The sequence below is a fragment of the Ambystoma mexicanum genome, chromosome 4q (assembly GCF_040938575.1).
Source record: "Ambystoma mexicanum isolate Mex_15411 chromosome 4q, UKY_AmexF1_1, whole genome shotgun sequence".
In the NCBI taxonomy this organism is placed as follows: Eukaryota; Metazoa; Chordata; class Amphibia; order Caudata; family Ambystomatidae; genus Ambystoma; species Ambystoma mexicanum.
Window position 1 is genome coordinate 1236971523 of NC_090928.1, and position 17064 is coordinate 1236988586.

At 49.8% G+C, this 17064-nt stretch overlaps 1 protein-coding gene across 1 annotated transcript in view; it reads right to left on the bottom strand.

Annotated features, from left to right (window-relative positions):
- Positions 1-17064, bottom strand: part of LOC138468307 (zinc finger protein 318-like) — a 640558-nt gene that overhangs the window by 273575 nt on the left and 349919 nt on the right. Inside the window, exon 6 of the mRNA XM_069608801.1 lies at positions 11900-12471. Within this exon, the coding sequence (XP_069464902.1) occupies positions 11900-12471 (572 nt within the window). The remainder of the gene's footprint in view (positions 1-11899; positions 12472-17064) is intronic.

The following is a 17064-nucleotide window of genomic DNA, read 5'->3' on the forward strand; positions in this document are numbered from 1 at the left end:
CCTCGGATTGACCCCGCTCACCAATGCAGGAGTGGAAAGAGAAGGTGTAATACGTCTCTTAACTGAGGCGAGGATGGGTATAACCTGGCTAGTGGGGTGGGGGGGTTTCTTTGATAATCCTCTCCACAAAATCGGTGTCTGGGGTGACCTCCCCAGTTTCGATTTCGAAATGTGCTGCTGCCTTCTTCAGCAGTGCATTGAAGGTGGGTTGATCATCGACAGGCGAAGGGTTCCTGACTGGTGTAGTTTCAGTAGACCTGATGACTATACTGCCACTGCCTGTGTCAGTCGACCTAGCCGGTGACTGCCAGGGATTTGGGTCGCCCTCGCCTGTGTCTTCCTGGAATCCTTCCTCACATAGGTTAGTTTCCTCGTGAAAACCTTCCTCTTCTTGTTGGTCCTCAACATAGGTGAACTCATCTTCCTCTTGGAAGAAGGAGTCTTCCTCAGTGGGATTGTAAGAGTTTATGTCCTCCTGTATGGGGTTATAAAACTTCTGGTATTTAGCCCTTGGACTCTCCAGGGGTGCCTCCCTTGGTCTCTTGGGTGCCCTGTCTTCTGGGATGGACATGAACCTATCTAGTTTGTCCATACAGGTCTGGAACCTTTCAAAAGGTCCACTGAGGTCGGCCAGGACTGTCTGGGAAAGAAAAGGTAATTGTCTGGTTCTGTCCCATAACGCCGAAGAAAGAGAGCCTTCGCCTTCTGAGTAGCCTTCTTGCTGGCTAGGGCCTTCTGTCGGCGTCGGGAACTGGCCTGATCTGTTTTCCGGCGCCTTCGGCGTATCTTTGGCCTTGTGCGCGGTTTTCGGCGTTTCACTCGCCCTACGTCTTTGGCCGTCCTTAGATGCTATGCGCGCGAGGCTTTCGGCGATCATTCTGTCTTCCGAGGGATCGGTCGCCGTCGAGTCCTTGCCTGTCGAGTCCTTGCCCGTCGAGTCCTTGCTGGCAACGTGAGTGCTCTTGCGATGCGCGTCGCCGGAAATTTTGGTGTTAGCGCCCTTATTTTTAGAGTGCCCAGTCGCCTGTCGCGGAAGCGGTGTCGGGGAGGGCTGACGACCCTTGCGGTCGGCGGAAGACGCCGGTGGGCCCGGCGTCCCCGTTGGCGCTATGGCTGCCTTCGTCTTCAACGAATGTGTGCCGGGGGGTATGTGCTTTGGTGTTTTTCTGTGTGCGTCCTTGTCGCCAGGGTGTTCATCCTCATAAGCCGGGCTTGTCGGGGCCGGGGACGGACGAGGAGGAGCGTGAACGCTCCTTTGAGAGGTCTACAGCCTCCGTTACGGGGGCCGTGTAGTCCCTGTCCTCGTCACACTCGGCGGCAGCGGGCGAGGAGTCAGGCCTAGACATGGCGTAGGCCGCCCACCTTTTGACACTGCGGTCTTTTAGAGTTTTGGGCTTTAGAAATTTACAGGCCGCACAGCCGTCGTCCTGGTGATCGAGGGGTAAGCAATGGTTGTACCGTTTGTGCTTATCCTTCCAGGTATATTTATCCTTGCAAAGCGGGCAAAACCTAAATGGCGTCCTCTCCATAGCTGAGGGAAAGAAGTGCGACTACGACCTCGAAAGAGGGAGGGGAAAGAGAAAGGCATTCTTAAAGAAAAGAAAGACCACAAAACCCCACTCTCCCTACTGTGTATGGCCGGCGAGGCCAGGCCACGTGTTCGGCAGCGCTGAAGAATCCCCTCCGCTCGTCCTTCCGTCGAAGATCTTGCTCGGCGGGGAAACGGCTCTGCGTCGAGGGAGGGATCTACGCTATTGATATTAATAACAAACGACCAAAGGTCGAAGAAACTATTTGGCAAAGTCTCTGGAGGAGCTCCGCATAAAGGAGACCAGTAGCTGGGTGGAAAAAACAATGAGGGACCTCGACGCGTGAGGGATTGTGGGTACAACGCACGTCACTATAGGGATAGTGTTACAGACACGCCTTGTCGACGTCCCCTTTTCGACTATGAAAAACAAAATGCAATACTCCGCAGTGACCACTGGATGTCGGACCTATGCACAGCATGTGATTCTAAGCAGATTAACAAACATCAGAAACATGTTTATACCTGGTCCTCAGCCACACAGCCCCCTAAAAAAGAGAACCCTCTAGCTCCAATTGCTTTTACTACTATCTCTTATTGCGACATGATTCAAGGACAGCTCTGTCACGGGTTTTGACCCACTTCTCCCTGAAGGCTAATAGATAATCTCTGTGCCCAGGCCCAAAAGGTCAGGGGGTGGTTGGGGGTTAGCCCTTCTCTGACCTGAGTGGATCCCTGTTTGCATCATTCCCACTCAGGTCTACCTCTTCCTTTGAATGTCTGGTCTGCAGGATCTCTCCGGTCTCCTCTCTTACTCTGGCCACCTATCAGCCGCTGGGCCAGCCCAGCTAAATGGGCTGACCTGGCCTCTCTCCTCCTCCCAACTCCTCCTGCTGGGGGCTCTAAACATCCATCTGGATTCTCCTGGCTTCTCAGGGACTTTCGGCAACCTATGCGACTCTCCATTCTACCCAGACGCATACCACTGGCCACTCCTTAGATGCTTTATCTCCACCGACATCCCTCTCACTACCTCACTCTCCTGGACTGATATTTCTCTTCTCTCTTCACACATGAAGCCCTCTTCTTGTCTCGCACTGGCACACCCTTCACTGCCTCCCGCCTTCAAGGTCATCCGACCCATCAGAGAAACAGTGGCTGCCTTTGCCTCCACCTACTCTCCTCCTCCTGCGGCTGACTGCCACCCTGACAGCACTCTCAAGCTTTCACCTCTCCATCTCCAACACTCTTGATATGCTAGCCCCCGTCATGAGAGTCTGTCTGAAGCCTCCCAAAAAGTGCAACCCTTGGTACAACTCCAAGCGGACTGCCCTTAAACTAAAGTGCAGAGCAGAATTTTCAGATGCACCATCTGACAAACTGGCCTGCCGCCTTCTTCAAAGGCATTATAAACTCTGCATCCGCTCCAAGAAAAGAGTCTATATTCAAGCCTGCATCTGAGCGGCATAGAACACAACCGAACGCTTCAAGGAACTGGCCAATCCTACAGCAGCCTCTTCCTCTACTGCACCCACCCAAGCACTTTGCTCGGCCCTCACAGCTCATTTTCACTGCCAAAACACGGGACAGCCTGTCCTTTCTCTCCCCTGCACCTTCGCTGCACCTACACCTCCTGGGCCGCCCCCCTCTTCTCCATCTCGGTCACACCTGAGGAGGTCTCTAGACAGGTCCGATCCATTAAAGCCTCCTCCAAACAGGTTGACCCATGCCCTCGTAAACCAACAAAGATACCTCTTCGCCACTGGCCCCACTTCTCAAGCACGCTCATACAACCTCTGCTCAAAAACCCCTCTGCTGACACTTCTATCACGGCAAACTATCGCCCGATCCCCATCACTCCTTTCCTGGGCAAACTCCTGGAGAAATGAGCTCAGATTACCCTCCACACTGAATATGCTGGATGTCTCCATGACCTTCAGTCTGGCTTTAGAGCATCCAGAGGCACGGAAACTGCTCTTCAGAACAACCGTGAAGACATGCTCTCAAATCTGGACTAACTCTCCTGTCCTCATCTCTCTTCTGCCTTTGATGCAGTCAACCGCAACATCCTGATCTCCCGTCTCCATGATGCCCTGGGCATCACAGAACTGGCACTGGCGTGGCTTGCCTCCTATCTCGGACCGTCCTTCACAGGTGGAACTTGGTTCCTTTCTCTCCTCAATCGCTCTCTCTACTTGTGGCGTTCACGGGGGATCTAAACTATCCCCTTGGTTCTTCTAGGTCTACATGGCCCCTCTGGCCCAGAGGATCTCAACCTTCACCTCTAACTTTCAGTGTTATGCAGATGACATGCAGCTCTCCTTCAGGCTACCATCAGCCTCTTCCTCCTCCTCACTCATTCTCGACTGTCCGCAATTTAGTCTTGGTGCGGCAATAACGATGCCAGTATAACAAAGTTACTCTACGCAGTGACGACCTTACCCCGTAGGCCATAGTCCTCTTTCCGCATGAATTCCTTTTGGAGGCTGAATGCCCTGAACGGTATATGCCTCTGAAATACAGGAAGCAATCCATCGGGAGATAGTTGCTTTCGAGGCCGGCTTTCCTTTCAGATCTCCGAATGTCACTAAGCTGGGGAGAGCTCCTAGGTTTAGATGTTCTGTCCAAATAAAACTCAAGAGCTTGTCTGATATCCAAATTATGCAATACCCTCTCGGCATCTGAGGCCGGGTCTGGAAAGAAGACGGGGAAATAGACTGGTTCAGATGAAAATCGCATACAACCTTTGGAAGGAAAGAAAGATTAGTCCGGAGGACAACCTTAGCCTTATGAAAGGTGAGGAATCGATGTTGAACAGACAAGGCCTGAAGCTCGCTTACATGCCTTGCCGAAGTCACTGCAACCAGAAAAGCCATTTTCCACGAAAGTAACTTCAAGTCCACCGTAGCCATGGGCATAAGGCAGTGAGGACCACATGCAAATCCCATTTTGGATGCTGGTTGCGCACAGGTGGATAAAGATGCAATAGACCTGCAAAGTGTCTTAATGACAGGGTTTGTCAATGAAAAAGACCAAGAGTCCGTGGACTGATAAGCAGCAATAGCCGACAATTAAGTCCTACAAAACATCTATGCCTGAAGTTGCCAGATGAGAAATGAATGACAGGACCGTGTCAATGGTAGCTTCTCTGGGGTCCAGCTGCTTAGCTAAACACTAGTGACAGAACCAGAGCCACTTGCTCCTATACTAAGACCTTGTCGAAGGTTTTCTAGCCGCCTGGATAATATGCATATTATCCGCCGTCAAGTTTAAACTTGAAGGATTTGAACTCAGGCACCAGGCCGCCAGAATCTATCTGCTCACCAAGGGGCTATGAACAGAAGAGTGCAATTAGTTGTGTTCCTGGGCTTGCATAGCGCCCGGTGAATCAGAGGAAGATGTGGGAAGGCGTAGGCCCTCATGTTGTGCCACGGAATCTCGAGAGCATCCCCCAGGGAAGAAGCTCCAAGCCCATTCCCGATAGCTTAAAGAGTAAGTTTCCTGTTTGATGACATCGCAAAGAGGTCCACTTCTAAAGTGCCCCAATGGCTAAAAAGGTCGGGGAGGATCTGTGTTCAGTTCCCACTCTTAACTGACCACCACTCGTCGGATGAGCGAGTCTGTAGTCACATTCAGTTGGCCCAGAATGTGCACTGCCAGCCGCCAAACACTGCTTAATGGCCAGATCTACAAGTAGAGGTGACCTGGTACCCTCCCGCTGGTTGATGTAAAACATGTATACCGCATTGTCTGTGCGGATACAGACCACTTTGTTCACAACCACTAGCTTGAAAGCTTTGAGCGCCAGGAAAATCGCCAGAAGCTCAAGATAATTTATGTGAAATTGTATGTCCTGTGGCGACCATAGGTCGAAAACCTGAAGATGATCCAACGTCGCACCCCAACCAATAAGGGAGGAGTCAATCGTAATGGTCGTTTGAGGGGAGGGCTCCTGAAAAGGAGCACCCAACGACAGACTGCTGGAAGATGACCACCATAGGAGATTTATCATCATGCAGGGTGGAACTAGAATCATTTTGGTGTCCGTGTCCGCTGCCTGAAGTCGGGAGCTCCGAAGAGCCATCTATGTGAGTCGCATCTTGAGATTAGCAAGGGGAAGAGAAAGCACGCACGAGGCCATGAGGCCTAGAAGGCTCTGGAACCACCAGGCCGACATGCTCTCTGACTGAATGAAAACCTGACATGTGGTCAACAGATCCCCCATCCAGGCATAGTCAGGTACACTCTGAAGTCGATGGTGTTCCAACAGAAACCCAGGAATATCATGTCCTGAGAGATCGTCATGGAGGATTTCCACCGGTTCACCGACAGCCCAAGGCAGAACAGGAGCTGGAGGAGAGACTGAAGGTTGCCTGAGGCTTTCAATGGACAAGGAGTGCGCAGAAGCCAGTCGTCCAAATATGGATACACATGAATACCCTGTGGCCAAAGAAAAGGCACGATGACCCACATCTTTGTGAAGACGCGCAGCACTGAGCTGAGACCAAAAGGGAGCACTCCGAATCAAGTGCTCCTCTCCCAGGGAGAACCGCAGGTATTTACGATGTGGGCTCCAGATCAGGATATGCATATGAGCGTCCTGAAGGTACACAACGCTGAGCGAGTCGCCCTTCTGAAGAGAGGACTTTATTTGGCAGGTCGTGATCATCTTGAATTTCTCTTGGGGAAGAGTAAGATTGAACTGGGAAAGGTCTAGGATGGCGCGCAGGCCAGACTGGTTGGGTTTGGGCACCGTGGACAGACGCGAATAACAACCCTCCCCTTGTTCCACTAGGGGAACGGGTTCCACCGCCTTGAGATCTAGAAGCTTCTGGATCTCGGCTCCGAGGGAGGGCTTCCCCAACTGCTGAAAGGGAGGATTGAAGGGAGGGTAGGGGGAGGGGCAAGCAGAAACCCACCTGAGCGATGGACAAAACCCACCGGTCTTCTGTGATGTTTGCCACGCATCCTGATGAGACGAGATTCGTCCTCCCTCCAGAGTCTTGAGCGTTAAAAAATATAATTTTGCAGTCTTTTCGGCGGAGAGACTACCTGTTCCTGAAGAGGAGGCTTCAGACCGAGAGAAAAAAATCGACCCCGTTGCAACAGCTCTGCATGACCTGCGGTCCTGGAACCCTCTGAAGCCTGAGGAGGATCGAGACTGGGAACCAGATCTCTGAGCTTTGACTGGGGGCTTCACAAGCACCGACAGAGACTTGGCAGTTTGCGTGCTCGCCTTAAGTCTTTGTAAGCTCATCATCCGTTGAAGAATGAAAACGCTTTGCCAAGCTTGACGAGAGGTGTCCACCCCCAACAGGAGGCCTCTAGCTCAGGTGTCTAAATGGTGAGCAGCAGCATTCAGCATATCTTGCGCCAATACCTTGGCGTCTGACAAACCGCCTTTCAAGTCTTCCAGCCTGTCCCCAGGAATGAACTCATGGAAGTTCGCCAAATCCCTCCACAGTTTCAGATTTGCCACCGCCAAAATGAGCTCTGCGTTAGCCTGACGCAATTGCAGCGCCGAGTTGGCAAAAACCTTCTTGGCCAAGGAATCGAGCTAACTTGTCTTCCTTGGCCAGAACTTGAGACGCTGCAGCAGAGGTCGCAGAGGCCGGCTTGGCTTGCAGAGTGTCAGCCGCAACCACAGTTGAGGAAGTGAGCCGACAGGAGCAGACATGACGCCAAGGCTACTTCCTCGGAGGTGTGACGTCTGTAATGGGCGTCAATTCTCTTACTTATATGTAGCCCAGTGTGGGGTTTATCCCAGACTTTGCGGGCCTCGGCCAGAATGCCCTTCTGAAGGAACAGGCCGGTGCGCTCCTGCAGAGACAAGTTGAGCGCCCCCAAAAGCAACCCTTCCTGCAGAGTGGGTGCCTCAGGTACTGGTATGGCAAGGAGTGACATTTCCAGAACCCGGTCATGGAATGCTCTGACAGAGCGGGGCTGGTTCTCACTATCCTGGTCTGCCCGAGGGTGGTCCAGAACGTCAGGATCCGCCGGTTGCGAAGCGACCAGCGTCAAATTGATGTCTTGCTCTCCTGGGGTCTTATCAACCAGAGACAACGGAGGCAGAGGCGGTACAGTTGCCGGGGAGACAGGTGCCATGACTGGAACTGCTGGGGCAGGATGCGGCACCAGAGGGAAGATCTCCCTAAAAAGACCTTTAAAGTACTCCATCATGGGATCAGTGTTCATAAGACTGAAACTTCCCAAAAAAAGGCATCCTCTGCCGAAACTTTAGGTACTGGAATGGGCAGAGGCGGCTCATGAGGGGCATAACCCCACGAACGTAGAGAGGAAGGCTGTCAAGAGGGCCCGCCACCAACGGGGTCTACAGACCAGTGGGGCAGAAGTAGGAGGAAGCAAGACTGTATGCGGTAGTGGCATCCGAGCCCGCCAGTCATAGGAGGGGCGGAACGGACTCACACTGTCCCGTGGACAAGGTTGTCCACCAAAAAGAAGGTTCCCAGCACCCGCCGTCGATAGCGTGTGTGTGAGTAAAGAATCCAAAATGGCCACCGTAGACCACGCGGGAAGGCCCGCCATTTTGTGAGCATCTGAGGAGAACAGCGTCACATGTGTGGATGAGGCAGATAACTTCACAGACTGGTCAGGGGACTTGATCGAAACTTTAGCCTGACACAAGGATCCTCAGCAGAGCCGTTACTATGGGGCCTGGTATGTTTCTTGGACATCCTTTCGTGACCCTTCGAATTAGCCTCCAAGAGAGGAACCTCAGCCAAGCCGGTAACAGGAGAAACGGTCAGCGACCTCTCCCTGTGCCCCCTTAACATAACCGGTATCAACGCGAGCGCGGGTATGCTGAGGAATCAACCTCACAGACAAGACCTTAACGGGTCACTCAGTTCTGTCGGTACACACCTTAACCTCGATGAGAGGAACCTCGGAACCGAGTCCCTTCTATATAGCTCCCCCGAGAAAGGCCTCGAACCATGGTTCGGTACAGAAAGCCTCAACGGAGGCCTCAGGGCGCACCCCGGTGTCTGTATGGGAAGCTACAGGCAACGAACTCCGGTACACAAAGTCTCAGCACGACTAGGCTGGCTATTTGCACCTGGTTGGTTAACCTCGGATCGTGATCCGGTGTAGGCAGGCCCCTCGCGGGAACCCTCTGAGAAAACCCTGGTACGCCCATTAGGCCTGCGAGGCACCTCAGGGGAAAACTTAGTAGAAGAGCTCTTGAAGCCCCTCCCGGAACTGGAGGAACCTGGGAAGGAGTCCCCCGACAGGGGTGCCCTAAAAAATAAAGAACTTACCGCGCGTCTTCTTTTCGTCGATTAAGAATTGAAAATACGGTGGAGGAACTCGCTGGAAGATCTCCTCCCACCGACTAAGATGCTGAAGTGCACGGAATGAAAGGGAGGGGTGATCCTGTCCCAGACACTCCAAGCAGAAAGAATGGGGATCCGGCCTAGCGAAACGACGTTCGCAAGAGGAACAAGAGAGAAATCCCAAATGATCGGCCATAGACTGAGGACAACGCAACTGCAGAACTGGAGCAGGAGAGAAGGCCAACAGGAAAAAAGAAAAATGTCTTCCCAGTGATGCAAGTGCGTCCAGCCCCGACCGTGCGAAAAAGACTGAAGAGCGATGCGCAGGGCAGAGCTAAGGAGGGCGGGGTTAAGGCCGCGTGCAGTTCCCAGCGTAAAAAAGAGAAAGGACACATTTTTCAATTTGATGCTTTTTTACTAAAGTGCTCCGGTCCCGTCCCACTGGATGGAATGTCCCAAAAGTATGGAGGAAAGGGGATGGGACGTAGGAATAAGACGGACCATTTTGATTGGGACCCCTGACCCTGCTTTCCTAATTTCTCACTGACCGGCCTGGCCTCCACCTTCTAGTGAGGCAAAAAATCTAGGGATCATTTTCGACTCCACTCTATTCTCATCTCGGACGTCTCCAAAAAGTCCCACTACCGGCTGTACCTCAGTTTTCTCACCTTCCCCCAAAGGCTCACCGTCTCCATAGCCCTGGTTCTCTCTAGGCTAGACTACTGCAGCAGCCTCTTTCTCAATCTTCCTACTTCAACACTCCGTCTGCCAGAACTCATCCAGAACAGAACCGCAAGACTTATTCTTGGCCTCAGGGACTGGGTCTGTCCTGCACGGAAATCCTGCCACTGGCTCCCCGTGGCAGCTAGGATTAAGTTCAAGACCCTCTGCATAGTCCACAAGGCTTTCTGGGTCCAGGGCTGGCGCCTGCACCATCTACAACGCTCTCTTCCTAAAATCTGTCCTTCTAGAGACCTCTGCTCGTCCTCCAACTCTCTACGGGTGAGCCTTTTTTTGGAAGCACAGATTTGGGGGGGGGTAGATCTTTATCCTCTGCAGGTGCCTCCCTCTAGAACCGCCTCACTTGCCTCTTTCCGCCTTGAGCCGTAGCTCCTTAAGTTCCGGAGACTCCTCAAGACCTTCCCCTCTTCTTCTACCCTGCTAACCTCCTCTCTCTTTCTCTCTGCCTCACTCCTCCATCTCCCCCAACTCTGTTCAGCTTTTGCTGACTGGTCGCCTGGCTCACCTCCAGAGCCTCTCAGGACCCAGGCTCCCCCGCCAGTCTTTGCACTTGCCTCTGAGCCTCTGCACAGCACTACTGCACTTTAGCATACGATCCATGAGAAGGGTAACCTCTCTGCACTCAACCCAGGGCCCTGCTGGACTGGGCGCACTTGCCCCCCCCCTCTCCTTTGCACTGCCGTAGGAATAATACGTTCCGTCTTGTCCCCCCCCCTTTGTCTCCCTTCCCTAATCTGGTTGCGCCTGAAGCACTTCATGCACTTGCACTAGGAGAAATGCCTTCAGGCCTAGTACAATAGTTATTTTTGTTAGATCATTCAGAAACCTCAAGGCCTAAGAATGACTACTGTGTCCGCCTTGCTCCCTTCCCACCTTGAAGCGCTTTGAAGCACTTCACTTGTGTATAAGCGCTGTACAAATAAACAATTACAATCTCAGTGGATCGGCTAACAGTATTGAGAAATCCTGATAAAGTCAAGAATACATTACATGACAGATTGGTGTGCTACAATTGACAGATTCCATGATTATCCCTTATTGAACCATCTTTCACATTAACATAAAAAGCGAGGCACAATCTTAATTATTTTACATCAATTTCAAAATAGATTTAACCAGACATTGCTGCAAATGTTATATTGGAACCTGCTTTTAACTAAAGAGGTTTTGCTGAAAGGAAGAGTAGTTTCCCCAACTGAAGCCTCTTGTCGATTCTGTGGTGAGAAGGATACATTTGAAACTACCAAATATTTATTGCTGGAATGCAATGCACTAAAGCCACAGAGGGATATTTTGATGGGGAAACTATTATACGCCAAAAAATGGTTGGGAGTAGAATCCTTATGGTGACGATGTGTTGCTATACACAACATTTCAGACGGGATATCCGTTACAATTTTTTCAAGTCTCTGAACTTGAGTTAAAGTGATGGAATTATATTTGCCTATGAACATATGATGGAATCTATGTGCATAGGGTAGTATGATTTATTACTTAGTTTATACTTCTATGTATTCATCTGGTTTTAATAGGGATATATCAATATTTTTAGTAATTCTGTGAAATAATGATGCCGATATTTTAAATGTGTCATGTTGTTGATTGGTGTATTTGCGTGTTATTGAATTTGTAGACGTTGGCTTGTTCATTTTAATGATAAGTATTATTTTACTATGTTTCGCTTTAAGGTTTTTTTTTGTAAACCAAACAATAAAAGAAACAAAATAACCAGAAGCTTCCTACTGTCTGGTTTCATTGTTTCTATGAACTCAACGGTTGAACTTTCCGTAACAGTAATAAAATACTAAAATGTAGCATTAGAAACTATTCATTTGATACTATTTTATGGTGTTACTTTGGGTCATCCTACTATTTTTAATAGCTCTATTTCTAAAACAAATTACTGACCTGCTAATATACATATATTCTTTGTTCAAAACCTTTAATAGTAAAATGTTTTGTAACATACTGCGTGGACATTTGAATACTATATACATGTGCATAACGGATATATTACCGCCCCACCCTTCTCCCCGTCTAAGTGCAAAGTCTTCAATGCTAAGGCTACTTGCCACTCTTCGTCATATCTCCAATCATACTGTACACCCTTCTAAGTCTTGGTTTAAAGTCCTTCAACATTCGGAGCACTGATTAAAGCATGGTGCATTCCGCACCTTAATAAAATGTGTATATTAATATAAGTGTTAAAAATGGGAAAAACAAGCAATTTAACATGCAGTGGAAAAGTTACATTTAAACCACAAAAAGTTGACTAGTGCTAAACAATGCTTGCAAAAATACGAGAGCCCTGTATAAATTATCTGACAGTAAAACCAACCTGGGCCTGCGCCATGGGCTTGCTTTGGAGCAGTGCGCCGTTGGAGTTCTTCATCTCAGGTAAACTTATCTCTTCTGCTGAATTGTCGGGTGTGCTGCTTTTTTCATTTGTCAACACCAGAACAATGTTTCTTCTTGTGGTATTTGATGCATTCAAGCCCTCTGGCTTGCTGTTTTGCTCACTGCCCCTTTTCTCTGATGAAGCCAGAGGTTTAGTCTGCCTCTCATTTGTGATCATGGCTTTGTCCTTTTCAGATGAAACTATTGGTTTGCTGTTTTTTCCACCTGAAGCTACAGGTTTGCTTATTCCTTCAGTCGGTGCCGGAGTTTTACTTTTCTTTTCAACTGTAACCACCTTTTCCTCTGTAGAGGATTTTTGTGTTTTGTCTTTGGGGGTAATCCCCAATATCATGGCTACGGCTTCAAGCTCAGCCAGTTTCTTTCTTGCTTCTGCAGACTCCTTGCAGATTGTCACCATCTCAACCTTAATAGAATCCTGCATCTGTGTTACTTCATCTAAAACAGAATCATTGGTGCCTTCTCGCTCCTGAGGTTTCCTCTTAAGCATCTCCACTGAACAAAGAGGGGAAACAAGAGGTGCGGGGAGAGGAAGCAAAACGATGCGTTAATATTTAACTTGTTCCATCAGTTGATCAGTTTCAGAAAATTATTGCAATACATTTCTATATGAAAGCTAACCCACCAATTTCCGCAAAGCAAAAACAGCAGCAAATAAATGCACAATGATTCCTGCACTCTTAGGCCATGCTTTCCATTCTTCAGGACTGTGTGGAAATTCCAGCACCATAGGTAGGATTGAAAAGCTTCTCCAAAAGATGCCGTCACATTAAATTGATGTTTTTCGCCCACCCAGATCGAGAAAGCATTTGCATGCAGAGTCCCCGGCCCCACCCATCCGTTTCCAACTTTCCTAAATTATTTTTCCAACATTCAAGATTGTAGTACAGCGTATGCTGCAAAGGAGCAAGGACGGACAGTACTGGAATCCACAAGAAGGTACGTTTTCCTAACTGTCGAGTCTTGGTCTCCCCCTTACCACCAGATTGCAAATTGGATAGCACAGACCAAAACGTTGGCTGGAGGAAAGCAGTCCTGGCCAAAAGCTGGTTCACTCCTGTAGAAAGCATCTAGGGAAAATATTAACAAAGTTACTCACCGTAGTGACTACCTTACTCCTAGTCCATAGTCCTTTCCTCCATACTTGTGGAACATTCCGTCCTTCGGGAATGGACTGGAGCACTTTTGATAAAAAGCATTAAAATTGAAAAAATGCTGTCCTCTTTTTACACAGGGTACCGCATGCTGCCGTAACCCCGCACTCCTGAGATCCACCCTGTGTATTACCCTTCAGTCCATTTCTATCGCCAGGTCTGAGACCATTTAAGCAATAATCGAGAATTATTAGATGGGACGGCAAGCGGGCATATGGAGGAAAGGGGACTAGGACTAAGGTAGTCACTACGTTGAGTAACTTTGTTATAGTCCTACGTCCCGTCCCCTCCATACTTGTGGGAGAATCCAAAGCACTCCTCACAGGTAATACAGGTGGATGGAACTTCCCTACTGAAAAAGGTTCTTCATAACAGCCTGACCGAATTGAGCATCAGCACTGGAGCTCAGATCCAAGCAGTAATGCTTACAAAAAGCTGATGGGGAAGCCCAAGTAGCGGCTTTGGCAATGGTTTCCCAGGGAGCATATTTTTGAAAGGCAACAGCAGCCGCTTTGCCTCATACAAAATGAGCATGAATGCCTTTCGGAGGCTGAAGGGCCTGAATGGTATACACTTCTGAAATACAGGAGGCAATCCATCGGGAGATTGTGGCCTTTGAAGCAGGTTTTCCTGTCGTGTCTCCGAACGTAACAGTTGAGCGGAGCCCTTGAGTTCAGTTCTGTCTAGATAGAACTTCAGAGCCTGCCCGACATCTAAATTGTGTAATACTCTCGGCGTCCGAGGCCGGGTTCGGAAAAAAAAAAAGACAGGCAATGAGATAGATTGCCTCAAATGAAAATCAGTCACTACTTTAGGAATGAAAGGATTGCGGAGCACAAACTTAGCCTTATGAAAAGTAAGGAACGGGTGTTCCACGGACAAAGCCTGAAGCTCGCTTACTCACCTTGCCGAAGTCACTAATCAAAAAGGCAACCTTCCAAGAAAGGTAATTTAGATCCATCGTAGCCATGGGCTCAAAGGCAGTCAAAACCACAATTAAATCCCACTTTGGGTGAGGATTGCCTACAGGTAGAAAAAGATGCAACAAACCTGCGAAATGCCTTTTAATGACTCGGTTTGTCAAAGAAAAGGAACAGGCGTCAGTGGACAGGTAGGCAGCAATAGTCGACAAGTAAGTCCTACAGGATAAGACATGAATGCCCAAAGCTGCCAGGTGAGAAATTAACGAAAGGAAAGTGTCAATCATAGCATGTCTGGGTTCTAATTGCCTAGCTAAACACCAGTGACAAATCCGGAGCCACTTGCGCCAATACAGAGACCTCGTAGAAGGCTTTCTGGCCACTTGGATAATGCGCATATTGTCTTCCCACATGTTAAACTGTGCTAGGGATTTGAATTCGGGCACCAGGCCCCCAAGCTGAATGATTGTGGGGAGGAGTGTCACATCCGCTGATCGCACTTGTGAAGCAGGCTGGGAATCAACGGCAGTCTGATCGGAGGTGATCGACAGATGCTGAAGTTCCGAAAACCAGAATCTGGCTGGCCACCAAGGAGCTATGAACAGGAGAGCGCAATTCGATGCATTCCTGAGCATGCAGAGTGACTGATGAATCAGAGGAAGAGGCAGGAAGGCATATGCCTTCATGTTGTGCCACGGAATCTCAAGAGTATCCCCTAGAGAAGAGGCCCCGAGACCATTCCTGGATGCATAAAGAGGAAGTTTCCTGTTTGTGGCAGTCGCAAAAAGGTCCACTTCTGGAGTGCCCCATTGGCGAAAGATGTTGGAGGACTTCAATGTTCAGTTACCACTCATAGTTGTCTGCTGGCTGAGTGAGTCAGTGAGTGAGTGATTCAAAAGCCTGACATAAGAGCTCCGAAGAACAAGCTGCGTACGCCTCATTTTGAGACGCGCAAGATGAAGAGCAAGTACGCACGAGGCCATGAGACAGAGGTCTCTGGAACGACCAAGCCGTCATGTGCTTTGCCTGCATGAAGAGTTCACACGTTACGAATAGATTCGCAATCCTGTCCGCCATCAAATACACCCAGAAGTCGATCGTATTCCAAAGAAAACTCAGGAATATCAGGTCTTGGGAGACCGTCATGGAACATTTCCACCAGTTCACTGAAAGCCCAAGGTGGAAAATGAGCTTAAGGAGAGACTTGAGATTGCTCAATGCCGTCTGTGGACAAGGACTGCGTAGGAGCCAAATCGTCCAAATATGAATATACATGAACGCCCTGTAGCCGAAGGAAGGCTGCGATGACCGAAATCTTCGTAGAGAGGCGGCGAGCTGAGACCAAACAGGAGCACACGGAACTGGAAATGCTCCCATCCCAGGGAGAACCGCAGATACTTTTGATGCGACCTCCATATCAGGTTGTGCATATACTCGTCCTGAAGGTCCATAACACAGCCAGTCGGCCTTCCGAAGAGAGGACTTTATTTGGCAGGGCATCATCTTGAATTTCTCTTGGGGTAGAGAAAGGTTGAACTGGGAAAGGTCGAGGATGGTGCGCAGGCCAGCCTGGTTGGGTTTGGGCACCGTGAACATTGGAGAGTAGAAACCCTCCCCTTGCTCCCAGAGGGGAACAGGTTCCACCACCCTGAGGTCTAGAAGCCTCCAGATGAGAAGACATTTGTCCTCCCACCGGAGTCTTGTGCAACCAACAAAAACTATTTAGCAGATTTGTCAGAAGGGAGACTACCTGCTCCTGGAGAGGAGGCTGAGAGAAAAACTGACCACATCGTTTTTGACGTGTGCCATCAGCCGGAGGGTCAGTTCTGCGCACCCAGAGGTCCCGAAACCCTCTGAAGCCAGAGAAGGATCAAGACTGAGACCCCGACCTCTGAGTATAAGGGGCCTTAGCTGGGACCTTTGCCAGTACCAACAAGGATTTGGGTACTAGCCTTGGTCTTTGCGAGCTTGTCATCCGTAGAAGAATTAAAACTCTTTTCCATCAAAGGGAAGGTCCAGAACTATCTTGCTCCTCCTTCGGAAACTTTGTCGCATGGAGCCACGCCTGGCGGGAGGTGTCAATTCCCTCCACCAGGCCTCGAGCTAAAGTATCCACATGATGTGCCGCAGCCTCCAGGATATCCTGTGCCACCACCCTAGCGTCCGACAAACCGGCCTTGAAGTCGTCTAGCCTGACCGTAGGAATGCACTCCTGGAAATCAGTCAGCTCCTTCCACAGCTTCATATTAGCTGCCGCCAGGATCTGCTTGGTATTTGCTTGCCGAAGTTGCAGTGCTGAGTTGGCAAAGACTTTCTTGCCCAAGAAGAATTTTGTCTTCCTTGGAGAGAAACTGAGCCGCAGAGGTTGCAGAAGCCGGCTTGAATTGAAGCATGTCGCAGCTACCATCGTCAAGGAAGGGAGCAGACACGACGCCAAGGCCATCTCCTAGAAGGTGTGAAGCCTGTAACAGGCGTCGATTCTCTTGATATGCAGCCCAGTGTGGGGCTTATCCTAGACCTTACAGGTCTCAGCCAAAACGTCCTTTTGGAGGAACAGCCCGGTACACCTTGTGGCGACAAAGTGAACGCTCCAGAAAGCACCCCTTCCTGCGGAGCGGGTTCCTTAGGTACTGGAATGTCGAGGAGGGCCATCATATCCAGAACCCGATCATGGAATGCTCCGACAGAGCAGAGGTGCTCATTGTTTTCCTGATCTGCTTGAGGGTCATCCAGCGAATTTAAAGTGCTATCCCGTTCTACCGGTGTCTATTCTATGGGAGACATCAGGGGTAGGGGAGGAAGCACTGGAGGCGTACCGCTAGGAAGAGGTGGTACCACTACGGGTGCTGCTGGAGCCGCCAAGGTGGAAGGGGGGAGCCAGAGGTTCAGGGTAGATTTCCTTGAAAAGACCCTTAAAGTACTCTTTCATAGGGTCAGAATGCATGAGCCTCTAAACTTTCCCGAAAAATACATCCTCTGATGAAGTTTTAGGTGCTGGGGTAGGCAGAGGCCTC